Source organism: Cheilinus undulatus, linkage group 20, assembly GCF_018320785.1.
Source record: "Cheilinus undulatus linkage group 20, ASM1832078v1, whole genome shotgun sequence".
NCBI classification, from domain to species: Eukaryota; Metazoa; Chordata; class Actinopteri; order Labriformes; family Labridae; genus Cheilinus; species Cheilinus undulatus.
Genome location: NC_054884.1, coordinates 508,408 through 535,165, shown reverse-complemented (window position 1 = coordinate 535,165; position 26,758 = coordinate 508,408). Strand labels below are relative to the sequence as shown.

The 26,758-nt window shown below is 41.5% G+C and overlaps 2 protein-coding genes across 3 annotated transcripts in view; one reads left to right on the top strand and one right to left on the bottom strand.

The window, feature by feature from the left end:
* Positions 1 to 10,235, top strand: part of wdr45b (WD repeat domain 45B) — a 40,933-nt gene extending 30,698 nt beyond the window's left edge. The window contains exons 8-10 of the mRNA XM_041816504.1: positions 3,542 to 3,643; positions 3,775 to 3,896; positions 8,068 to 10,235. Of these exons, the coding sequence (XP_041672438.1) occupies positions 3,542 to 3,643; positions 3,775 to 3,896; positions 8,068 to 8,174 (331 nt within the window). The 3' untranslated portion in view covers positions 8,175 to 10,235. The remainder of the gene's footprint in view (positions 1 to 3,541; positions 3,644 to 3,774; positions 3,897 to 8,067) is intronic.
* Positions 10,236 to 22,032: 11,797 nt separating this feature from the next.
* The window catches only part of foxk2a (forkhead box K2a), a 38,264-nt gene continuing 33,538 nt past the window's right edge, over positions 22,033 to 26,758 (bottom strand). The window contains exon 9 of one of the 2 annotated variants that reach the window (XM_041815965.1): positions 22,033 to 23,299. In XM_041815965.1, coding sequence (XP_041671899.1) covers positions 23,082 to 23,299 — 218 coding nt within the window. In that variant the 3' untranslated portion in view covers positions 22,033 to 23,081. The remainder of the gene's footprint in view (positions 23,300 to 26,758) is intronic. The other variant, XM_041815966.1, reaches the window with a different exon arrangement.

Below are 26,758 nucleotides of genomic sequence, written 5' to 3'. Positions count from 1 at the left end.
CAGAAGCTGGTGATACCTTCACTCCTGTCCTCTGGATGTCGTTGCTGATGTCTCTAACAGTAGATGATGATTCCTTCACTCCTGTCCTCTGGATGTCGTTGCTGATGTCTCTAACAGTAGATGATGATTCCTTCACTCCTGTCCTCTGGACGCCGTTGCTGATGTCACTTACAGTAGATGTGATACCTTCACTCGTGTCCTCTGGACGTTGTTGCTGATGTCACTAACAGTAGATGTGATACCTTCACTCCTGTCCTCTGGAGGTTGTTGTTGCTGATGTCATTAACAGAAGATGGTGATGCCTTCACTCTTGTCCTCATGAGGTTGTTGTTGATGTCACTAACAGTAGATGATGATACCTTCACTCCTGTCCTCTGGAGGTTGTTGTTGATGTCACTAAAAGTAGATGTGATACCTTCACTCCTGTCCTCTGGAGGTTTTTGTTGATGTCACCAACAGTAGATGGTGATACCTTCACTCCTGTCTTCTGGAGGTTGTTGTTGGTGTCACTAACAGTAGATGGTGATACCTTCACTCCTGTCCTCTGGAGGTTGTTGTTGATGTCACTAACAGTAGATGGTGATACCTTCACTCCTGTCCTCTGGAGCTTGTTGTTGGTGTCACTAACAGTAGATGATGATACCTTGACTCCTGTCCTCTGGAGGTTGTTGTTGATGTCACTAACAGTAGATGTGATACCTTCACTCCTGTCCTCTGGACGTCGCTTGTTGATATCACCAACAGTAGATAGTGATACCTTCACTCCTGTCCTCTGGAGGTTGTTGTTGATGTCACTAACAGTAGATGTGATACCTTCACTCCTGTCCTCTGGACGTCGTTGCTGTTGTCACTAACAGTAGATGTGATACCTTCACTCCTGTCCTCTGGACGTCGTTGCTGTTTTCACTAACAGTAGAAGTGATACCTTCACTCCTGTCCTCTGGAGGTTGTTGCTGATGTCACTAACAGAAGATGGTGATACCTTCACTCCTGTCCTCTGGAGGTTGTTGTTGATGTCTCTAACAGTAGATAGTGATACCTTCACTCCTGTCCTCTGGAGGTTGTTGTTGATGTCACTAACAGTAGATGTGATACCTTCACTCCTCTCCTCTTGACAACGTTGCTGATGTCACCAACAGTAGATGTGATACCTTCACCCCTGTCCTCTGGATGTTGTTGTTGGTGTCACTAACAGTAGATGATGATACCTTCACTCCTGTCCTCTGGAGGTTGTTGTTGATGTCACTAAAAGCAGATAGTGATACCTTCACTCCTGTCCTCCGGAGGTTGTTGATGATGTCACTAAAAGTAGATGGTGATACCTTCACTCCTGTCCTCTGGATGTCGTTGTTGATGTCACTAACAGTAGATGGTGATACCTTCACTCCTGTCCTCTGGAGGTTGTTGTTGATGTCTCTAACAGTAGATGGTGATACCTTCACTCCTGTCCTCTGGAGGTTGTTGTTGGTGTCACTAACAATAGATGGTGATACCTTCACTCCTGTCCTCTGGAGGTTGTTGTTGATGTCTCTAACAGTAGATAGTGATACCTTCACTCCTGTCCTCTGGAGGTTGTTGTTGATGTCACTAACAGTAGATGATGATACCTTCACTCCTGTCCTCTGGATGGCGTTGCTGATGTCACTAACAGTAGATGTGATACCTTCACTCCTGTCCTCTGGATGGCGTTGCTGATGTCACTAACAGTAGATGTGATACCTTCACTCCTGTCCCCTGGAGGTTGTTGCTGATGTCACTAACAGTAGATGGCGATACCTTCACCCCAGTCCTCTGAACGTCGCTTGTTGATGTCACCAAAAGTAGATAGTGATACTTTCACTCCTGTCCTCTGGAGGTTGTTGTTAATTTCAATAACACTAGATGGTGATACCTTCAACCCTGTCCTCTGGAGATTGTTGTTGGTGTCACTAACAATAGATGCGATACCTTCACTCCTGTCCTCTGGAGGTCGTTGATGATGTCACTAACAGTAGATAGTGATACCTTCACTCCTGTCCTCTGGAGGTTGTTGTTGATGTCACTAACAGTAGATGTGATGCCTTCACCCCTGTCCTCTGGATGGCGTTGCTGATGTCACTAACAGTAGATGTGATACCTTCACTCCTGTCCTCTGGAGGTTGTTGTTGATGTCACTAACAGTAGATGGTGATACCTTCACTCCTGTCCTCTGGAGGTTGTTGTTGGTGTCACTAACAATAGATGCGATACCTTCACTCCTGTCCTCTGGAGGTCGTTGATGATGTCACTAACAGTAGATGGTGATACCTTCACTCCTGTCCTCTGGAGGTTGTTGTTGATGTCACTAACAGTAGATGTGATGCCTTCACCCCTGTCCTCCGGATGGCGTTGCTGATGTCACTAACAGTAGATGTGATACCTTCATCCCCTGTCCTCTGGATGGCGTTGCTGATGTCACTAACAGTAGATGTGATACCTTCACTCCTGTCCTCTGGAGGTTGTTGTTGGTGTCACTAACAGTAGATGGTGATACCTTCACTCCTGTCCCCTGGAGGTTGTTGCTGATGTCACTAACAGTAGATAGCGATACCTTCAAACCAGTCCTCTGAACGTCGCTTGCTGATGTCACTAACAGAAGATTGTGATACCTTCACTCCTGTCCTCTGGAGGTTGTTGTTGGTGTCACTAACAGTAGATGTGATACCTTCACTCCTGTCCTCTGGAGGTTGTTGTTGGTGTCACTAACAGTAGATGGTGATACCTTCACTCCTGTCCTCTGGAGGTTGTTGTTGATGTCACTAACAGTAGATGGTGATACCTTCACTCCTGTCCTCTGGATGTCGTTGCTGATGTCACTAACAGTAGATGTGATACCTTCACTCCTGTCCTCTGGACGTTGCTTGTTGATGTCACCAACAGTAGATAGTGATACCTTCACTCCTGTCCTCTGGAGGTTGTTGTTGGTGTCACTAACAGTAGATGGTGATACCTTCACTCCTGTCCTCTGGAGGTTGTTGCTGATGTCACTAAAAGTAGATAGTGATACCTTCACTCCTGTCCTCTGGAGGTTGTTGCTGATGTCACTAAAAGTAGATGGTGATACCTTCACTCCTGTCCTCTGGAGGTTGTTGTTGATGTCACTAACAGTAGATGTGATACCTTCACCCCTGTCCTCTGGATGTCGTTGCTGATGTCACTAACAGTAGATGTGATACCTTCAGTCCTGTCCTCTGGACGTCGTTGCTGATGTCACTAACAGTAGATGATGAAATGTTTTGAAATAAAAGTCTTATTTCTCTGATTGACTGCTCTGTGTGTCACTGCTGACCTCCTCACTTAATCTTAATGTTGATTGCCCGCTGAAGTGCTCTCTCTACCTCTACCCACTTTTGGTTTTTTTCCACAACGTAAATATTTTCAGTATTATTAAAAAAAGAGAACTGTACCTTTAAAACATGAGAGTAAACAACGTGAACAACATGAAATATTTCTAATATTTTGTCTGGTGTTTAAGAAGACAAAACTCTGAATTTTGTGTCATTTACTCTCTTGGTCTTTTCAGCATTAATTTCAACCAGGATGCGTCCCTCATCTGTGTGTCCAGTGATCACGGCACGGTGCACATCTTTGCTGCAGAGGATCCAAAACGGAACAAACAGTCAAGGTTTGGCTCTGCTCCGCAATCCTTATTTTCTCTGTTATGTGTTGCTGAACTTCAGTCTTCAGCTGAATAAAGTCCTAACCAAAAACTAACATTTTGAATTAAAAGCCTGTGGTTTCTTCATCTCTCTACAGTTTGGCCTCAGCCAGCTTTCTTCCCAAATACTTTAGCTCTAAGTGGAGCTTCTCCAAGTTCCAGGTACCCTCTGGGTCTCCCTGTGTGTGTGCCTTTGGGACGGAGCCCAACGCAGTCATAGGTAAGTTTGGTCTGGAGGATAAATAACGCTGACAACCACCATGTGTACGGTTGGTGCTCAGGATACTAAGCCAACTTTAGTTTCTCCCAATACGGCTGCGTTCAGAAAAATCATATCTCCAATTCAGAGAAAAATGACGATATCATATCACAATATCATTCATATAATCCAGAGATCAGTCTTTTAATCTGACCCTTCTCCTTCTCCTGGCAGCTCCTCAAAGTCTCTGACTATGGTCGCTCATGTAGCTTGAAAACTGACCTGCCCTCGCCACTAAAAGGCTTTAGACACAGATTCGAGGTTGAAACAGCCTATCATTTTAGCTTAGATATGTAGGCGCGTTATTAGTATGAGCTAGGTGTTTCTTCCTCCGCCTGTGCAGCGTGAGCAGCCGAACTCTTCAGTGACTGGATGGAGAGCGCTTAAGCCATGCTAAACCAGGCTGACTCACACACACAATACAGGTCATTATCTGGGCTGCTACATTCTAAAGGAGTGCTGCCTCAAACCCAGAGTGTTTGTTAAAGCCCAGTGCTTTATTTCCTCCATTTCACAGCAGCACTAACAGAGGAACTAGAGGAACTCTAGTTATTTAAGAGATGAGTAGGGATGAGGATTGAGAACCAGTTCCAAGTGGTTCAATCCAGTCACAGTGTTTACATTTGATCTTAATGACTCCCGTGCTTTCATGTGCCTTGGAAAACACGGTCTGGCGAGAGGCAGTCAGCGAATCAAACAACAGAGATGTTGAGGAAGTAAACATGGCGGAGGGACAAAAAAAGGGGCCAAAGTGTAACTTAATTCCTAAAAAAAATATATATATATTATTATTTGTAATATTGATTAATAATAATAATTATTATTATTATAACATTTTAAATTTGCTAACTTGTTTTTTTATTCATTTTACAACAAGAGGCATATATATACAGTGCTTAACAAATTTATTAGACCACCACCCAAAGTAAGGTTTATGCCACAGCTGCCCTAAATTAACAGCATTGGTAATTACCAAAATCATTTTTGATGTTCCTGCAATGGTTAATACACCAATATGTAGACGCTCTTTAACCCAAATGATATTTTTAATGCTGAAATAGAATAATTATTGTTATCCATGAATTTTCAAATTTACTGATTTAAAAAAAAACTGAAAAAATAGTAAAGCACATTATTATTTCTTGATTAATATGTCAAATTATAGTTATTTACTTGCATTCCTGAATAGAAAAATGAGTTTTAGTGCTTGAATGTTATGCTTGATTCATTTCTGACTTCTCAGAGAAGTCCAGTGAGCCGGCTCAAATTTGGGTGAATTCAGTTTGAAATCCCTCATTCCTGTTCAAAATGGTAAAACGTGGAGAGCTGACTGAAAATGAAAGAGTCCGCATTAAAGCACTTCATGATGCTGGATGGTCTCTGAGACAGATATGACAGGTGGTCTAATACATTTGTTAAGCACTGTATATACAGACATGATAGGCCCAGAAGATAATCATTGGCAGCCTTCACAAGGAGGTTCATGTTTTAAAGGTTTTAAAGCAGTGTTACTCAACCATGCCCAACCAAAGAGCCAAATTATTGAAAAATTCCTTTGCAAGAGCCACAATCTAAGTGGTCCAAAGTGGCAAAAACTTTGGACCACTTTGGATTAAAGTGGCATTTAGAAAAAGTAAAAGTTGGCAAACATTTTCAAAAAGCAGCAAAAAAAAAAAGGTTTAAAGGGGCAAAATCTGCATATAATGCTAAACACTGGGTGAAAAGTGACAAAAATGGGGTAAAAAAGTGGCAAAAAGGGCAGAAAGTGGCAAAATTTGGGTGAGAAGTGACACAAAAATTAGTTACAGGTGGCTGAAATTGTCAAAAAGTGGTAAAAACAACAAAAATGGCTGGAAAGTGACTAAAATGGGCAAAAAGCAGCAAGGAGTGGCTAAAATGTGGGGGAAAAGGTAGGGCTGACAGCTTCAAGTCGATTGGTCGTATTCTGTCCCCTTCGTCCGTAAAGCTGAACTATGTGACAGATAGCTAAACAGATGTCCTGGGCATTGAAAGATTGAATTAAGACTCAGACGTAGAAGTAAAGTTCAGGCTGTTTACTTGTTTGTCCTTATCTTACAGCTTTCTTACAATGTTATCCAGACACGCTCTGTGAAACTGAAAATAGATACACACAAAACATGCATATCATTGAATACAGCATAAAAACTGGGAAAATATGTCTAAAGAAACCACAAAATATACATTAATGCCAATACATGTTCAAACATATCAAAAAAGTAATATAAACTTACAAACAAAGCTTCTCAGCGGCTCAGCACAGACAGATGCGATGGATTAAGTTGACAATGCTCTTCAGTGTATCCTCAAAACAATATGGCTGATCTCAGCCTCTAATCAACCATTTGATCACACTGACCAATAACGAACGGGCTACTTTTAGCTGCAATTCTGTGTCTCACCACTAGGAGGTGCAGTGACTTCCTAACTTAAAATGTCATCACAGGTCGATTAATTGAGCAGAAAGCTTTAGGTCAACCAAGATCACCCTGGTTGGTGAATCACCCCCCCGCCCCTAGACGCTGGTCTGGGGGCAAAAGCGTGTGAGCAGCTGAGAGAGAGACGTGCTGCTGGGAACAGGAGCAATGCAGCTTCTGGAATTACTGATAGAGAAGCACACAAAGCTACCAGAGTGGGATGTTTTACAGCATTAATGCTCAGAAACAACACATCAACTCATCACAAAGTTGCAGGCTGTTTGTATTGAAGTGGCACTGCTGAGTCTCTCTGCTCTGCCCTCCCTCACTGCATCAACTCCCGTGGTCAGTTTAATTTACCTGTCGGCAAATAGGCCGCATAGTATAATGTCGTTATATAATCTCCTTAAAGTGTTCACATTAGCTTTAGCTTCTCTTACATTCACACAGAAAGGTGTGATAAAAGGCGAAGTCAGCTGGTCATTAAGTCCCGAAGTGAACTTTTTTCCTCTCACCTCTGTAAATAAACGCTGCATGCTGCCTACTTTATGCTCATAAATGACACAGCGTGGGCTGGATCAAGTGATCCTGTTATTTGTTACCATTACAAACAAAGGAAAAACAATGATCTGAGGTTATTTTGTGGGCTGTATGAGTTTAAAGAGTTACCGCACTGGGATCACGGTGATCAAAGGCAGGTGCACGCTGATCCGTCTCTCAATTAATTATATTATATAGTGAGACATAATGAGCCAGAAAGATGTATTAATGCTTCAAAAGGCTTGTTACGTTCATTTTAGGATCATTTAGAGTACCAAGCAGGTGCAGTGAGGAGCCTGGATGGATTGAATTAGTCCCCGACAAGGTAACTTTTTATAATGAATGAAATTTTTTACCTGAACGACCAATCCATTAATTGTTGCCTGGGTGCGATTTTGGTCGACCAAGTTTTTCTTTGGTTGACTACAGCCCTAGAAAAAAGTGTCATTTAATGGCAAAATGCAGCTTAAATGGCTGAAAAGTGGAAGAATTTGGGTGAGAAGTGGCACAAAGATTAGTTACAGGTGGCTAAAATTGTCAAAAAGTGGTAAAAACATCACTAAAAATGAGTGGAAAGTGAATAAAATGGGCAAAAAGCAGCAAAGAGTGGCAAAAATGTGGGAAAAAATGCAAATAGTAATAAGCATGATAAAAGAGTCAAAAATTGGCGAAAAGAAGTGACAAATGTGGGCTTAAAGCTGTAAAAATGTATATAAAGTGGCAAAAAATGGCAAATTAGGGCAATGGAAATATACAGACAAATGTAAAAGTTGACAATTAAAGCCAGCTGGATAAGTGTGGGAAACCAACTGATTTATGGGACCTACAGTGGATTGTTTCTGAGGTCAAAGTTTTCCTTTTTAAGGTTTTCCAGGGGAATATTATTTCAAATTAAGACATGAAGAGCCACAAAAGAAGAATCTTAATTCTGATAGGCTTTTAGAGATCTACTTCATAGTAATTTCTTGTTGGATAAAATTAAAGTTACTAAACTGAAGCAAAGTTTCAGCTCTCAGGGTTATTTTTTAGCCTAGAGGAGTAGTTCCAGAGTTTTTGTTCCTCTTTGAGCAGCCATGTAGGTTGTGGCATTTGTCTTAAATCATAGTAGCATGTTTCTCGTGACTGTTTTTGCTGACCGTCTCATTTTGTCTCCACAGCCATATGTGCTGACGGCAGCTACTACAAGTTCCTGTTCAACCAGAAGGGGGAGTGCTCCAGAGATGTGTACGCCCAGTTCCTGGAGATGACGGACGAGAAGATATGACCCTTCACCCCGCTGCAGACTCACTATCACACAGCCTGTTTCTTCTGTTTTTTTATTTCTGAGGAGGAGAGAGATCCCACGATGCACTTCTCCATTTTCTTACGGACTCTTCAGAGAGCAGCAGACGATGGGAGGACAAAGAGAGAGAAGCACAGACTTCTGGGAACCCTCACAGCAAAGACGAACAAAGGGGGTCGCAGGCGTTGGTCTCCCGTTGACTGAGGGGCTGAGGCACACAGACGCCAACACAACTTCAAACCAAACAGCAGAAAAAGAGGGAAAGTTATTTTTGTGAATGAACACTCTGCTTTTCCAGAGGTCTTCCCAGGAATTTACAAAGAATGGATATTTTTAATCACAGAGATGATTCTGATAGTTAGAGTGAAAATACAGAGATTTTTGTCCACTTACACCGCCTAACCTAACGATAGGGAGTGCCTCGAGACTGGAGAGTCTGTATGTGGTTGTCATAGAAACACATGTGTTTGTGTATATAGCATCTACCACGTCAGCAGGATCACTTTGAGCTTCACTGAACAGACTGATCATGCTAGTTTAAACTTTAGTATTATCACCTGTCATTTCCACAGGGTCCTTCTCTTAGTGTCCATCCATGCAGCGGCTGCACACTCAGGAGCCAATGGCTGCCTTACTCACTGTTGTTATTTATCAACACTTTTGATCCCAAAGCAGCGCTCTGACTTTATTTAGTTCTTCAGATTCCAGTGCTTCATGTGAATGAGAATGGTCTGGGATGACTTCATCCAGACTGGAATGGTAGTGCTGAAGCAAGGCGTGCTGGGTAGAATTAAACCGACATGGTCTGCTGTATTCTTCTAGTAAACTAAAGCTCCATCCAGCCTCCTCGGAGTGATGGGAGTTACACTTCTCAGAGATCCGCCGTGGGTTGCACCTGCTTTAGGCCCATTCAAACATAGCCTAGTTTGAATGAACAAACCAGAGTTTACGCTCTAATATTGAAGAATTTTCCCTGGGTGAGACACAGACTAAAATGTTTTTTTAAACATCTATCAAACTAAAAACAAATCAGCCCACTCCAACAGACATGCTACTGTAAGGTTCCCTCTTTACTCCTGCATGATCGTGCTGTTCAGCGGCCCTGGTCAGAGCCAAACTGTGGCGTGGATGGACCGCTGCAAACACAGACTGTGTGGAAATGTGTAGGTTAAAGTTGTAAAAACATAAACATGCAGACTGAACTCTAACTCCACAGAACTGTACAGAACAGGAGCAGGAAACATATGTAAAGTGTATTTTTGTTTCTCACGCCCCTTTTTTTTTCATTTGTGCAATATGTTCAACTGTTTTTGTTGAAGATTGTGACATCTGATGTTTCTCCCCCACAGAGAGCTGAAAGACTTTTGATTAAAAATGTTTTTATCTCCCTTCCTGATGAGTCAGACGAGAAGATGGAAACTGTGTGAAGCTTTACCAGAATCTAAAACTTCAGTACGCTCTAATATTCATCAAATCCTGCTGAGTTTCAGGGAGGACTGGGAGTTTCACCATCATTATACCAGAATGATCAACTTTGATATGATTCTAGTAAAACTGTAATGAAACCGTTTGACACCAAATATTAGACTGTTGAATGGTGATCCAACTCCTCCACACTGTCTAAATCTGGGTTTCTCAACCTTTTCAGCTCGCCCCCTAAAATAAAGGTGCCAGAGGCCGGGGACCCCCACTGTACCTGAAGGTGATTCAACACAGCTATGAAAAACCAAGAATAGTCATGTGGAGACAAGGCTGTCCATTAGGGGGGATAATTGGAGAGCTTTCTGGAGCCCAGGAAAATCATGATCCATGGTTAAGCTGTGGTGTTTTATATTTAACCTGAGTAATACCCACTCTTATCAAAGAAACAAATCTTAATTCATTTGTGTAGTAAGAAGCCCGCTTAACAATGTAAATCCTTTAGTTAAAAAGAGAATAAAAATACATTAAAAATAGCTAAAATGGGTAATGGCAAAAAAATGGTGGGAAATTGGATTTTAGAAGTAGCAGAAATGGGTTAGAAATGCCAAAAATTAGATAAAAGTGGCAAAAACCAGAAAATGGCAAAAAGGGGCACTAAGTGGTTAAAGGGGATTCAAAAATGTGGCTGAAATGGAGTTAGGGTGGCAAAAATAGGTGGAAATTGGTAAAATGGGATGAAAATTGACAAACGGGCAAAAAAAGAATAAGCTGAGGCAGAAATAGTCAGAAATGGGCAAAAATGGGCATTTCAAATTGTGAAATGTGGCTTAAAAGTGGTGAAAGGGGTTAATAGTGGCAATAATGTGTCAACAGAGCCAACAATAGACAGAGAGTGGCAAGATTTGGTTTAGAAGTGGCAAAAACAGGCATAAAAAAGTGTTGGAAATGGACAAAAAATGGGTTTTAAGTTGCAAAAATATGTTAAAATTGGTGGGGAAAAGTGATATGTGTTAAAGTTAGTCAACATTGGTATAAAGTGGCAGCAGTGTAATTCAAAAATGTTTTTAGTTTTGTTAAGGCTTCTGGAGACCCCTCTCAGTGTCTCACGACCCCCAACAGGATGCCGATCCCAACATTGAGAACCCCTGATTTAAGTAATAAGGTGCCACCCTAGTTAAGGTTCTTATGAAAATATCCTTTTACCTCAGACTGATCAATAAAGACATACAGAATGCAAACATCAGGTGTCATTTGATTTGAAGCTAAAGAAAAGAATCTTTACATTTTTGAATGAGCAAATGTTGCTTTAAAGACGACCTAAATCTTGGAAAACGCTCCCTTTTTTGGGCTGGTTTCACAGAGGGGACCTGGCCCCAGACCTGAGCGCATTAGGACTAAAGTCAGGTTCCAGTATAAGAGACTGTAGCACAGTCTGCAGTAGATGCAAGTGCAGCCATGCACAAGTAAAGCTGTTCTAAGTCATGAAAACATCAGCAGGACAGACGCATCCCATTGATGATGCTGCTTTCTTTTTTTCTCTGCATATTTGGAAACCAACCACACACATACTGCCACTTCTGTTTACATGTGAAAGTGTGACTGATGCCCGGGACAGTATGAGCCCCATGTGTTTTCACATCAGGGACTTGGACTGATACCACTGCTGTATTTAGTCCATGTACTAAATTTAAAGCTGAAACCAGGAAGACTTCTGTGACTTAGCATAACGTCCAAAGACATCAGTCTGGTGCTGCAAACGCAATAAAAAAGCTGTTCTTAACACTTCCAAAAGTCACTGATCTTTGCAGCTGTGACTTTTTCCAGCAAAGTCTGATCATTCATGTGAGCTTTAATGGTTTACCTTGACTCCAGTTTCACAAACCAGATGTAAAACTGGACAGAACTAGACCAGTCCTCCATATTGTTTCTAGTCTTTATGAAAGACTAAACTTTAGTCTGAGCTGACGTCAGTCTCTCAAATCTTCTCGTCCTTCTCATCCAAAGAAAGGAAGTGATTGTTTCCCAAACTTTTGAGTCCAGACTTGTGAGAGTGGAGTGTTTTTAGCTGCCAAACTTGTGTGCACAGTTTGCATCTTTAACCATGTTTACATGTATTTTTCTGCTGTTTTAATTCTTACACTGCAGCAAAGATCAGCTGTACAATTATGAAGACTACTTTGCACTTCTGTTTGCCGTCTCTACATGAGCTGAGCTGAATCACAAACTATCTGAAAGAAAATTCTAGTTTCACGTTGAGTAACTGGGATTTTAGGGTCACAACTGTTTGCTTTCGTTATCTTTAAATACTGACAGTGTTTTGTTTCAGTTCGTCTCTGCTAACCCAAACACCATCGACGTGTTCAGCCAGGACTCACCAAAACATGAACTGAAAACGTCTTTTGATTCTGTCTTTTTTCTGTATCAGATTGTACAGCTGCAGGCGTCACAGCACTCGGTAGCCCAGCCCTTGGTCTTTGCAGCATTTTGGGCTCACAGCTCTCAGGACTTGCAGCACTTGGTACCTGGATGTGGCATCATTTGGCGCTTGCAGCATTCAGAGTTGCAGCACTTGGAGGGGTGCACAGCACTGGGGGGTCATCATCTGCAAAGCTGGCCTGTCTCTGACACTCAGAATGATTGTAAACCTACAGTTCAAGTTGTGAATAAAATTAAACATCTGCTTTTACAGTTAACATTTACAGGCTGGTATGTGTCTGAAAAACTGCAGAAAACAAATGAATCTTCTTTGATTTCATCCAGAAATGACTGACATTGTCATTTTTTCATCTTTAGAGCCTCACTAATATCTTAAACCAATGATACTCACATGTGGCTCTCTTGTGATGATTTGTGGCTCTTTTATGTCTTAATTTTAAATATTATTCTTCCAGAAAACCTTAAAAAGGAAAATTTAACCTCAGAAAGTTTACATTGCAAATAACATTACTCAGTTTGTTTCCCACACTTACACAGTGTACTTTAAATGTCAAACTTAATTGTCAACCTCTATTTTTTTTCTGTATATTTCCATTGCCCTTATTTGCATTTTTTTTTACTGCTTTTATTCCATTTTACTGCTTCTGGCCCATTTTTGACACTTTGATCTTGCTTTTCGCAATTTTTTGCCCCTTTTTTGGCCTTTTTGCTGCTTTTCACCCATTTAAGCTGCCTTTTGCAATTGAATGCCACCAATTTCCCATTTTGCCACTCTCTGATGCTTTTTGCCCATTTTTCAACCTTTTTGCTGATTTTTGTCCATTTTAGTCACTTTTACTCTTTTTTTGCCATTTGCTGCCCTTTTTTGCCACTTTTTCTCCCCATTTTTGTCACTTTTGTCCTGAAGTTTCTGCTTCTAACCCATTTTTGCCACTTGTTTTCGATACTTTTATCCTACTTTTTGCAATTTTTTGCCCCTTTTTGCAGGTAAATGCCACTTGTGGCCAATTTTTCCCACCTTTTTCTGATATTTGCCCATTTCAGTCACTTTTTAGTCATTTTTGCCACTTTTTGACCATTTGTGCCACCTTTAACTCATTTTTTTGGTCACTTCCCACCAATTTTTGCCACTTTCTGCCCTTTTTTGCCACATTTCTCTCAGTGTTTTGTTGCTTTTTGACCATTTTTGCCACCTTTAACTTGTTTTAATTGTCACTTTTCACCACTTAGATTGTGTGTAAATGTTTTTTTTCAACAATTTGGCTCTTTGGTTGAGCAGGGTTGAGCTACACTGTCTTAAAGGGTCTGAAATGTCTGTCTGAAATTTGGCAATCCATATCCCATAGCTCTTTGTTGATCACTTTGGTTTTGAGAAACAGATCTAACAGGGGGAGTATCACTGGTGACGTCCACTGATCAGGATTTTGCCAATGATGCTTTCGTGGGCTACAGATGTCGATGTGGAGGCTCTTAACTTGCTGAGTGAGGTGGCAGAAACATTCCACATTGTGGCCAAAACAAAGATACAGACATTCAGGGATGCCTTAAATCAGTGTTATTTAGCCCTGCTCAACCAAAGAGCCAGGTGGTTGAAAAATACATCTGCAAGAGCTGTGATCTAAGTGGTGAAAAGTGGCAAAGATGGGTTAAAGTGGCAATAAAAGCAAGTTTAAGGTGGCAAAATTGGTCCAAAAGCATCAAAAAAGTGTCAAAAATGGATGAAAAGGGGCAAATTAGGCCTAACATGGCAAAACCTTGGGGAGAAGTGGCAAAAAAAAAGAGTCGCTGATTACTAAAATGGGCAAAAAATCAGCAAAAAGGTGGAAATGTAGGCAAAAACAAAAACCAGCAAAGATTGGCAAAATAGAAAAAAATGGAATTTAATGGCAAAAGGCAGCTTAAATGGGCGAAAGTTGCAAAAATGGCAACAAGCAGGATATAAGTGTCAAAAACGGGCTAAATGTGACAAAAAAATAGGCTGAAAACAATAAAAATTGATTAAAAATGGCAGAAAAAGGAAAAAAGCAGCAAAAGATGGCAAATAAGGGAAATTGAAATATACAGACAAAAAAATAAAGTTTGGCAATTAAATCCTACTGTACAAGTGCTGAAAACAAACTGATTAAAATGGCCTGCAATAGATAATTTCTGAAGTAAAAGTTCCCCATTTTTAAGGTTTTCTGGGGGAATAATATTTAAAATTAAGACATAGAAGAGCCACAAATCATCACAAAAGAACCACATGTGGCTCCAGAGCCAGGCATTGAGTATCACTGCCTTAAACGCTGCCATCGTATCTGACTGAAAGCTAAAGGTGTGGTAGCTGTGCTACCGTGGCAGCGTAATTCATCAATGTGCTAACTGCGATGCTGAGATCAACAGTTTGGTACATGCAGAAAAAGTCAGAGTTTTTGGGTCCATTTTTGTGCCTTTCATTTGGAGCGGCAAAGGGATTGTGTTGGAGTCACGAGGCTTCAAAATGAAGCATCAGAATATTCCTTTGGTATCGGTACCAACACTGTACCTAAATTCAATACTTATTCCGATCCAGCTCAGTCCCAGTGCTGGCCCAGACTTTGTGCGTTGTGAATGGGTCATCTGGGATCAACAAAAAGGACCTGGAGCAAGCCTGAGCATGGACATCAGGAGGCCAGAGCAGTACAGGACCAGGGTTTATGCAGCCAAGTGCCAGACAAATATACAGTCATGGACGAAAATATTGGCACCCCTGGATTTTTTCCAGAAAATACACCTTTTCTCCCAGAAACTGTTGCAATTACAAATGTTTTTGGTATACATGTGTTCATTGCCTTCATGTGCACTGGAACAACACAAAAAAATCTGAAGAAAAAAGACAAAACTGACATAATTTTACACAGAACTCAAAAAATGGGCCAGACAAAATGATTGTCCCCCTTTTAAAACTGTGGGTAAATCATTTTATTTCCAGCATGTGATGCTCATTTAAACTCACCTGTGGCAGTAACAGGTGCTGGCAATCTAGAAATGTCTAAAGTTGACTCAGCCTTTGTGTTGTGTGTCTGTGTGTGTCACACCAAGCATGGAGGAGAGGAAGAAAAGCCCAGAATTGTCTGAGGACTTAAGAAGCAAAATTGTGGAAAAATATGAACAATCTCAAGGTTAAAGACCATCTCCAGAGATCTTGAGATTCCTTTGTCCACTGTGTGTAATAGAATCAAGAAGTTTATAACCATGGAGCTGTGGCTAATCTCCCTGGACGTGGATGGAAGAGAAAAACTGACAAAAGAATGAAACGCAGGATAGTTGGAATGGTGGATAAACATCCTCAGTCAACTTCCACACAAATTCAGGCTGTCCTGCAGACTCAGGGTGCAAAAGTGTCAGCTGGGACCATACGTGGTCATCTGAATGAGATGAAGCGCTATGGCAGGAGACCCAGGAGAACCCCACTGATGACAAAGAGACATAAAAAAGCCAGATTGGAGTTTGCAAAAATGTACCTGAGTAAGCCTCAGTCCTTCTGGGAGAACATTTTGTGGACAGATGAGACTAAGGTAGAGCTTTTTGGAAAAGCACGTCATTCTACTGTTTACAGAAAACAGAATGAGGCCTACAAAGAAAAGAACACAGTACCTACAGTCAAACATGGTGGAGCTTCAAGGATGTTTTGGGGTTGTTTTGCTGCCTCTGGCACTGGGTGCCTTGATTGTGTGCAAGGAATCATGAAATCTGGAGACCATCAAAAGATTTTGGGCCGCAATGTAGGGCCTAGTGTCAGAAAGCTGGGTCTGGGTCAGAGGTCATGGGTGCTCTAGCAGGACAATGACCCCAAACATACCTCAGAAAGCACCAAGAAATGGTTGGAGACAAAGCTGGAGAGTTCTGAAGTGGCCAGCAATGAGTCCAGATCTAAATCCCATTGAACACCTATGGAGAGATCTCAGAACTGCTGTTGAAGAAGCAGCCTTCAAATCTGAGAGACCTGGAGCAGTTTGGAGAAGAAGAGTGGTCCAAAATTCCAGCTGAGAGGTGTAAGAAGTTTGTTAATGGTTATAAGAAGTGGTTGGTTTCAGTTATTTTTTCCCAAGGGTGTGAAACCAAATATTAATTTGAGGGTGCCAATAATTTTGTCCGGCCCATTTTATGAGTTTTGTGTAAAATTATGTCAATTTTGTCTTTTTTCTTTGTATTTTTTGTGTTGTTCCAATGCACATAGAGGTAATAAACACATGTATACCAAAACATTTGTAATTGCAACAATTTCTGGGAGAAATGGTGTATTTTCTGGAAAAATTCCAGGGGTGCCAATACTTTCGTCCATGACTGTATGCTCCCAAACCATACCATGCTGCTTTGTGAACTAGTCAAGTCCCCTTCCTGGTTTCCTTTTTTTTTTTTTGCACATTCATCACACTTAGATCATCAACCTGATTTTAATATTAGACAAAGACACAAGTAAATACATAAGTCTGTTTTTAAATTATGATTTTCATTTATTAAGGCCAGTCTATCAGTTTCACTAGCCACACTCATGTCAGACCTGGTGAAGCAGAAATTCCTTAACTAGAACCTGTCTGACAAAGAGAAGTAGGCTACAAGATCTCCAACACACCATGGAACCATCTAAGAACAGATGAGAAACAAAGTCACTGACATCTGTCTGAAAGGGTTACAAAGACATTTCTGAGGCTTTGGGACTCCAGCTAACCACGCTGAGAGCCATTATCCACAAATGGAGAAAACTGGGAACAGTGGTGAACCTTCCCAGGAGTGGCTGGCCTACTAATATGGCTCCAAGAGTGGACGGACAACTGTTGGTCTGATGTTCTTCTGATGAAATGCTGGGTTAGTTTGACTCCAGATGGAACAGGACACACACCTTCCTAAACTTCTGTCTGGTCAGTCCTCAGAATATTTTCCCAGAAGTCTTAGGGATCATCAGGATGTTTATAGTCATGTTGATCTTTGTGCTCAGCAGTGGTTTTGGCCTTGGAACTCTCCCATGATGTCATTGTTGCCCAGTCTCTTTCTGATTGTTGAATCATGAACTCTGACCTTAACTGAGTCGGTAAAGCCTGCAGGTCTTTGGATGTTTTTGTTCTTCTGGGTAGTGTGATGGTCTGGACTAGGACCTGGACCACTAGAACCATGAATTCTGCTCTCTAGCAGAAAATCCTGAAGGAGAATGTCCGACCATCAGTTCATGACCTCAAGTTCAAGCACACTTGGGTTATGGAGCAGGACAGTGATCCCAAACACACCAGCAAGTCCGCCTCTGAATGGACTAGAAACTAAATGAAGGTTCTGGAGTGGTCTAGTCAAAGTCTGGACTGACACTGCTTTCCAAATTATTATGCAAAGGACATTTTTCTCTTTTTTTCCGAAATATTAATGCAAATAAAATGCAATAACTTTGAAATCAAAGCTATTTCAATCAAAAACATCTTAACAGGCCAAGTTCCATGTTAACATACGAGACATTAGTGTCTGATTCAGAGCACAGACGGGTTCCTGCAGATAAAGGCATAATGAGGAAGGTTTCTGACAGACTAATTGAAGCTGCTGGTGCCTCTGGAGTCCCACCAACCTCAAGGTGTAGGATCCTCCAGAGGCTTGCAGTCGTGTATAAACCTACTATTCAGCCCCCCCTAACCAATGCTCACAAGCAGAAATGGTTGCAGTGGGCCCAGAAATACATGAAGACTCATTTTCAAACAGTCTTGTTGACTGATGAGCGCCGTGCAACCCTGGATGGTCCAGATGGAGGAGTAGTGGATGGTTGATGGATGGCCACCATGTCCCAACAAGGCTGTGACATCAGCAAGGAGGGGGCGGAGTCATGTTCTGGGCCGGATTCATGAGGAGAGAGCTGGTAGACCCCTTTAGGGTCCCTGAAGGTGTGAAAATGACCTCGGCAAAGTATATAGAGTTTCTGACTGACCACTTTCTTCCATGGTACAAAAAGAAGAATCGTGCCTTCTGTAGCAAAATGATCTTCATGCACAACAATGAACCATCTCATGCTGCAAATAATCCCTCTGTGTCATTGGCTGCTATAAAAGGAGAGAAACTCATGGTGTGGCCCCCATCCTCCCCTGACCTTTAACCCTGTTGAGAACCTTTGGAGCATCCTCAAGCTAAAGATCTATGAGGGTGGGAGGCAGTTCACATCAGAACAGCAGCTCTGGGAGGATATTCTGACATCCTGCAAAGAAATTCAAGCAGAAACTCTCCAAAAACTCACAAGTTCAATGGATGAAGAATAGTGAAGGTGATATCAGAGAAGGGCTCCTATGTTAACATGGAACTTGGCCTGTTAAGATGTTTTTGATTGAAATAGCTTTGATTTCAGTAAACATGACCTCCTAATGCTGCAGATTCAATGAATGACCATTTTCAGTTCTTTATAACCAATAAAATCTTCAAAATTCTGTTTTGCTTAATAATGTGGAACAGTGCATTTTGAGGTTTTTATTTAAAAAAAAATAATGGTTATCGTTGTGAAGTTTGTACAAAAACATTTGAATTATGCTCTAACGGCTGATGACTTGAAAAATATTCTGTTATTTGCATTAATATTTAGGAAAATAAGAGAAAAATGTCATCTGCAAAATAATGTGGAAAGCGGTGTAGATCTGACAGATGCTGTAGTATGACCTTAAACTGGAGGTTCATGTTCATGCTGGAAAATCCTCCAATATGACTGAATGAAAACTATTCTGCAGAGAAGAGTGGGACAACATTCCTCCACAGTGATGAGAAAGACTTGGTGCCTGCTGCTACAAATGCTTGCTTCAGTTGCTGCTGCCAAGGGTGGAACAACCAGTTATGAGGTTTAGGGGTGAATGACTGTTTCACAGAGGACCAGGTAGGTCTGGATGGATTTACCCCTTAACTCACCGGTGTCAAACTCAAGGCCAGGGAGCTAAATCCCGTGGAACGATTATATCCGGCCCGCAAGATCATATCATATTTGTATAACAACTGGCCCACCAGTCTGCAGATTTCCTCCAGTATAAAAATGTTAACTTAACCTCAATTATTTAAAATATCATTATTAAGCCATTAAAATCTGAATAATTTGTGTTTTATTTCATATTTTCAATTTTGCATCTCAAGACTTTTCATTTCATACTTTGACCTTTTACACCCAGAATTTGGACTTTATATTTATGTCGCATTTTTATCTTTTAGATACCCAATTTTAAGTCATATTTTGACTTTTAAAAACATGATTTCAATTTTTTCTCATTTTTTGACATTTTTAGTGAAACATTTTTACTTTTTATATCATATTTTGACCTTTATCACACCCAATTTCGAATTTAAGTCATATGTTTTACTTTTTAAGTCATCATTTTGAATTGTAGCTCATATTTTGACACTTTCAACGCCTAATTTTTGGCTTTCTAATCCAATATTTGGACCAGACTCACAATAAAAAAATTTAAGTCATATTTTGACCTTTCAAACTCATGATTTCAACTTAATCCTCATATTTGCTCTTTAAAATCATTATTTTTCTATTTTTAATATCATGTTCTGATCGTTTGAACTAATACATTGGAATTTTATCTCAGATTTGAGCCTTTAAACATATCATTTTTAACTTTATTAATTTCCAGATGATTTATCCTCAGTGCTGTTTTTCCATATCATATTTCTGGTGAAAATGAAGTTGACAGTCTAACATTAAATCTTGACCATGAGGTCACCAGGTTAGACCTTAATCCAGAATTCGGCCCCTGCTGTAATTGAGTTTGACACCCCTGTTTTAACTCATCATTTAAACTCTGGTTTTCTCTAATATTTAAATTAGTTTGATGATCTGAAGCATTTAAGTGTGGGCCAACTGTTTTCCACTGTAGTTACTGACGTCGTTTTCGTTTTGACTTCTTACACTGCCTAAAACTGGTCATTTTGAAAATGCCTCTCTATGCAGAAATCCCTTCCTGCCCCCCATCACTGACATTCTGCAAACCATCTATGCTGCAAACAACCTTCTGAAAATCACCAGATTTTCTTCACAGTTTGATCACCTTCCCCTGTTTGTACTAGAGGAACAAGCTCTGACATGGGGTGCTTCTCGTTACAAAGTTTGTCCATCCTCACTTCCTCTCTCCTTGACTGACCCAGAAATCGTTCTCCCTTTGCCATGATGAAGGATCTGCCAGTTCCTTAAATGCCCCTGGAGGAGGCAAGGATGGAGGAGAGAGGAGGCTCCTGGAGGAGGCAAGGATGGAGGAGAGAGGAGGCTCCTGGAGGAGGCAAGGATGGAGGAGAGAGGAGGCTCCTGGAGGAGGCAAGATGACGGAAGGAGGAGGCTCCTGGAGGAGGTGAGAATGGCTCCTGGAGGAAGTTCCTTGAGGAGGCAAGGATAGAGGAGGCTCCTGGAGGAGGCAAGATGACGGAAGGAGGAGGCTCCTGGAGGAGGTGAGAATGGCTCCTGGAGCAAGTTCCTTGAGGAGGCAAGGATGGAGGAGAGAGGAGGCTCCTGGAGGAGGCGAGGAAGGAGGAGAGAGGAGGCTCCTGGAGAAGCGAGGATGGAGAAGTTAGGAGGCTCCTGGAGAAGCGAGGATGGAGGAGGGAGGAGGCTCCCGGAGGAGGTGAGGATGGAGGAGAGAGGAGGCTCCTGGAGAAGCAAGGATAGAGGAGAGAGGAGAGAGGAGGCTCCTGGAGGAGCTGAGGATGGAGGAGAGAGGAGGCTCCTGTAGAAGCGAGGATGGAGGAGAGAGGAGGCTCCTGTAGAAGCGAGGATGGAGGAGAGAGGAGAGAGGAGGCTCCTGGAGGAGGCGAGGATGGAGGAGAGAGGAGGCTCCTGTAGAAGCGAGGATGGAGGAGAGAGGAGGCTCCTGTAGAAGCGAGGATGGAGGAGAGAGGAGAGAGGAGGCTCCTGGAGGAGGCGAGGATGGAGGAGAGAGGAGGCTCCTGTAGAAGCGAGGATGGAGGAGAGAGGAGGCTCCTGTAGAAGCGAGGATGGAGGAGAGAGGAGGCTCCTGTAGAAGCGAGGATGGAGGAGAGAGGAGAGAGGAGGCGAGGATGGAGGAGAGAGGAGAGAGGAGGCTCCTGGAGGAGGCAAGATGACGGAAGGAGGAGGCTCCTGGAGGAGGCGAGGATGGAGGAGAGAGGAGGCTCCTGTAGAAGCGAGGATGGAGGAGAGAGGAGGCTCCTGGAGGAGGCGAGGATGGAGGAGAGAGGAGGCTCCTGGAGGAGCTCAGACCGAGGAAATACCAGTCTATCCTCTGTGGAAGTGTTTTTACCAAGGGCACAACATGATTGGTTTGGAGGCACTGCATCTGCCAGAAAAGCCGCACTTCTGCACGGTTCATGACTTTCTATATTCTCACAGCACTTATCTGCTTGAAATAAAACCCTCAAAGATAGATTAAAATAACAAATGTGTTTAAATTTTGACTTTATACAGGATGATATAATCTTACAGAATTTCGGCCTCACTGTTTGTTGTTGATATTTAACTGAAAAATTCAAACTCACAGAGCTCTGTGGTGGATTATTGATCAGATTACAGATTATGTGAAAGAGAGCCTCAGTTATCAGCTAATAAAGACAGATCTGTAGGCTCCATGGATGAGGATATTAACAATGATTAAATGACTGAATTTATGAACCAAAGTAATTCCTCTAATAATCAGATATGTAAAATAAAGACTTTATTTCTTAAGACATTTTATGGCCAATTTTTTGACTATTTTTATGGTGGAGAGTTTTTGAAATTAATTAAAATACGGGTCTGCTAATGTTTGGGCTATGAAGGATCATCAGGACCTGACGTCGCTCAGACTGACGCTGTGAAGTGAAAGATTTCTCATTCACTAAGTTGTGCCTCCTCTCTCCTCCTCTCTTTTTCTTGCATCTCTCTTTCAGTTCCTCGCTGGGTGGAGCTAAGACGCGAGGAAACAACGCTAATGGAGGAAGGAAGGACACCAAACTGAAATGAGAAAGACCTCTAGAGTCAAAGAAAACCAGACTAAGAGGTTCCGTGTTTTAAATAAATTTATAAAAAAAAAAGCATTTACCCACTGAAGCAGAACAAACAGCTATCACTTGTTTTTCCTCGTGTAACATCGAGTACAATCTGAAGTTTAGTCGCCTGAACAGAAGGTTGAAAAGAGTCTAACACAAAGGTAACAAACACATCCATGGCAGGAACGAAAATACAAAAACAACAGAGTCGGGTTAAGTGCAGCACTGGTCAGAATTAGATTCAGTCTAAAGTTTCTTCAGTTCCATATTCAGATAATCTGCTCGTGTCTACATCCGTTTACATGCAAGCTCGACGAAGCATATGGTCAAATACGCATGGGAATATACTTTGATCTCATAGGATATTTGTAAAATATGAAAAAATCTGCAGATGTACAGTGATAAAGAAATTTCATTTTGCATGACTGAGCAGAGAACATAACATCCACTCCATAGATAGTGTTTTCTCTCAAAGGAACAAAAAAGGAGACTACATTCATTTCACTTTAAACAAAAACAGAGTCCCAAAGTCTAAATGTGTCAAAGAGCCCACCTATAGCTTTGTCATTATTACTGGATAGTTTCTGTGCCTCGGGAAACATGGAGAAAAGATCACTTGTACGACAGAATACTGCATTTCTACTCACGACGGGGTTAGGGAGGTCGACACGGAGGCTAGCTGCCAAAGATGGGAATGTCCACATACAAACACTGACTTCCCTTACTGCTGATTGGACGTGGTTTTCTCTTCTATCCAATACAGTTTAAGCGCTTTAATGCTACCAAGATGAGGCTCCCTCTTGTCTTTGGGGTTTCAGGATCGCTCAGAAGTCTTTTTTTTTAATAATAAATCTTCCTGTGCTTCACAGTCGTCTCTTTAACGTCTCCAGTTTGGTCTCTAGTTTTTGCATCGTGGTCGTTAAATAAATGGAAGAGGGTTTCCGGAGTCCTGCGGCTGTTTCCGTGTCTCGTCGCTGTTTGGCACCTCAGAGTCGGTGATGATGGTATATGGATGGAGGGGTGAGGCTCACTGCATTCGGGTTGGGGGGGTGGGGGGGGGTCAGGCTACTTGCCACTGATGTGTTCGCTGACCCCGCCCTCTCCGGCTCGGCTCCTGGTGCCATTCTTGTTAGCAGCAGCGTCCTCCTCCTCCTCTTCGTCCTCTTCCGTTTTCACCCTCTTCGACTCGGGCTGATCCTGCAGTTCTCCATTCTGCCTCTTAGTGGGAAGGGACGCCGAGGCTGAGGCGTGGGCCGCCAGGAGGTGAAGCGGGTTTGCAACTGCTGGAGGAGAGAAGCGGGAAGATAGACAGGAAGTTAGCGCCGATATATGCAGGATAAATACACACTGACATTACCAGTTCAGTCTTTTATGAGTTGGACTTTCACCAGGCCAGTTCTCAGTGCCGCTTAGAAGCCATGAAGTCCCTGTGGTATCATAACGGGGGGGTCCCGGGTGGTAGCAGAGGTGTGTATATATATTAATATTTATCTCATTAATTTAACTTTAAAAGAGAGACAGGGACAACAGCTTATTACGACTGTGGCTGTTTTGAGTGGCGTGACACCTGCTCCTGTTGGATCATGGTTAGAGGAGGATAGACTTTCTTTCTCTTGTGGCATATGTCCCGTATATGTTTGTGTTTGTTTTTTTGTTACCCTTTGTCTCTCAGGTAAAACATATTAATGGAAATTAAGTTGGCATTTAAATGTTGATTTTATAAAGTATAGGTTCTATCACTATGAAGGTGGTAAGCTGGAATGTAAATGGGGTCTCAAATAAAGTGAAGCGGTATAAAATAATCTCTAACTTGAAGTGTCTTTCCTGATGTAGCCTTGTTACAGGAGACCCACCTTACAGAAATCATTCACACTGAAACAAATGGGTTGGTCAGGTTCTTTCTGCCCCGGGAATGGACTCCTGAAAAACTATCCTTTCAGGTTACAGATGAAATATCTGATAAAGATAACCCTAACTCTAACCTGTTTTAACATCTGGTTTTCTTTAGCATAAAAAGACGACAATTCTCATATTTATGCCCCAAGCTCTGGACAGATGGAGATTTTATCTAAATTAACTGTTCCATCAAAGTTTTGATTGGTGGGGAGTTTAACTTGGTTCAAGATCTGTTGTTGGATCCTTCCTGCAGACGGCGCTCTCTCTGCAGCCCTTGAAGAAATACAGAGTACAGAGACGTGTGGCACTGTGATAAAACAAAACAGCAGAAATTGCTTTTCAGGAATGAACAATTGGTGAAATTGGTTCAAATTAGAATTTCAGAATTCTTTGAGATAAACTTGAATTCAGACTTAGTGGGAGGCTTTCAAGGTTGCATGTAGAGGCTGGTGTATAAGCTACAGCACTGAAATGCAAAAACTGCAAAAACTCTTTAGAATTGAAAAACCTAGAGAAGCAACATATGACAAATCCACATGATCAGAGAGTAAAACAACCAGTGCTACTCACTGGAACAGAGTTACATCTATTCTGCATGAGGAAACTCGTTTGCTCTTTATAGACTGACAGAAATATTTTTAATGTGGAGACAAAGCTGGCAAAATGCTCGCATTGAGACTGAAACAGAGAATAACTCTGCAATATCATCTATCTATGATCAATGTGGATCTCTAATTTGTGAACAAATGAACCAAGCATTCCCAGAATATAATTTTAAGCTTTATGAATCTGAATGTGAATAGGATGCAGATATTGTAGATGACTTTCTCAACAATGCACCAAAAGGCATACTTGGAGACAGATCTGCAGGAAGTAGAGCTCTTCCTCCTGAAAAAGCACCAGGACAGGATGGTTATACCATCAAATTTTAGAAATGCTCCCAGAAGGAATTGTCCCTGATACTGACCTTACTGTAGAGGGATATTACATCCAATCAGATGATGCCTATTAGCATGAACACAGCAGTTATCTCTCTATTCCAAAAACCAGGTAAGGACAAATGGGAAATGTTTGTCCTCCGGGTCTGTTAAATAATAATTATAAAATACTGTAATGTCTCTCAAACACCCTGCTGTTGCAAACTTACTAGATGCTGAAAAAGCATTTGACAGAATAGATTGGTCTTATTTATTTCAAACATTGTCAAAGATGGTTTTGGTCAAAATGCATACAATGGATTAAACCCCAACTTCATGTGTCAAAACCAATGGATTAATGTCCTCAGTCTTCCATCTCTGCAGGTCCACCAGACAGGGATGCTGGGCCCCACCAGTTATTTTTATTCCTGCTTGTACTATCAGGGCTAATCAGGGTATAACCGGTATCATGGTCTTTAATACTGATTTTAAAGTCAATCTTTAGGCAGACGACATACTGCTAACATTGTCACATCCAGATCAGTCAGTTCCACGTCATCTTCTTCATCTTTAAAGACCCTGTAAAGTGAAATCCAAAGTTTTTGTCCTAACACTCTACAAATGTTGGAATCTGGTTGCTGTAAATGTAAAAACACTGAGATCTACATGTGACTGAATTCTGAATTAAGACTGTTAGAAAGTTTTTCACCTCTTTCCTGCTGGGTTTAATGTGGGCGGGGCTAAATGTGGACTCATGATGTCATGAGCCCACAGTAGGGAGTGACCCCTCCCCTCTAACACTACAATCTAAAATCACAGAGCAGTTCTTCTCAGTCCAGTCTGTTGTTAGCTGATGTCACCGACTTCATTGAAAGTTAACAGTCAGTTAAATGCAGTTTTTTTTTTTGTTCATTGTGAGGTAAATTTACCAAATCTATCAGATTTCCTGAATGGGCGGGGCTTCAGCTCGTTCAACGGACACACCCACACCATCCTGGAGCAGATTTCACTGCCTCATTTATAAACTTTGAGATGTTTTATTTGACTGAGATTTGATAAAATTTTTAACACGGTGAGCTGTCATACAGATAAATCTAAATACAGATTCATTTTCACTTTACAGGGTCTTTAATGAATTTGTTGAGCTCTCTGGATACAAAATCTTTCAGTTTAAGAGTGAGGCTATTCCTTTAAACACTCTGGACAATTGACTTTAACCACCGTAGTATGGAAGTCGCAGGTCATGAAGCATCCTGGAGTCAACACTACATCTCCAATTCAAACCATTTTTGAGTTAAACGTCCCTGGACCCCTGAAAAAAGTCAGAGAGGATTTAAAGAGGTGAACACATTTACTAATATCTCTCTGGGGAGGGCAGAGATATTAAAAATTAATATACTTCCAAGGTTAACATTTATTTTGTCAGCAATTCCATTAAAATTTCCACAGAAGTGGTTCAGAGAGATACAGAAATGATTCTCACGGTTCTTATGGAAAGATAAAAAGCCTAGAATCAGTCTTAAAGTTATGTGTTCCCAGGGACAAAGGTGGGTTAGGGGTACCAGTTATATATTCATATTACCTTGCTCATAATGCTGTTCATCCTTTATCCTGGCCTACATTACAAACTCTGCAGAGACAGGTAGATGGAGATGGCTGGAGCAGAAGATGGTCACAGACTGGAACATAAATTTATCTTTAGCCTCTCTCTGGTACCAGCCTAAATGTAAAAGCATCAAAAATGCCCTGATTTTCTTTCTATTGAAATTATTAGATTATTGCATAAACAGATAAATCAGCAGTCTATCCTTTTAGCTTTGGCATTGCCCACAGGTCCACAGACTCTGGAACAATGTGAAAGAATGTTTGTGTAAAATTCTGAACGTAAATTTCACATTGTGTCCAAAGGTGAGTCTATGGGAGGTAGGA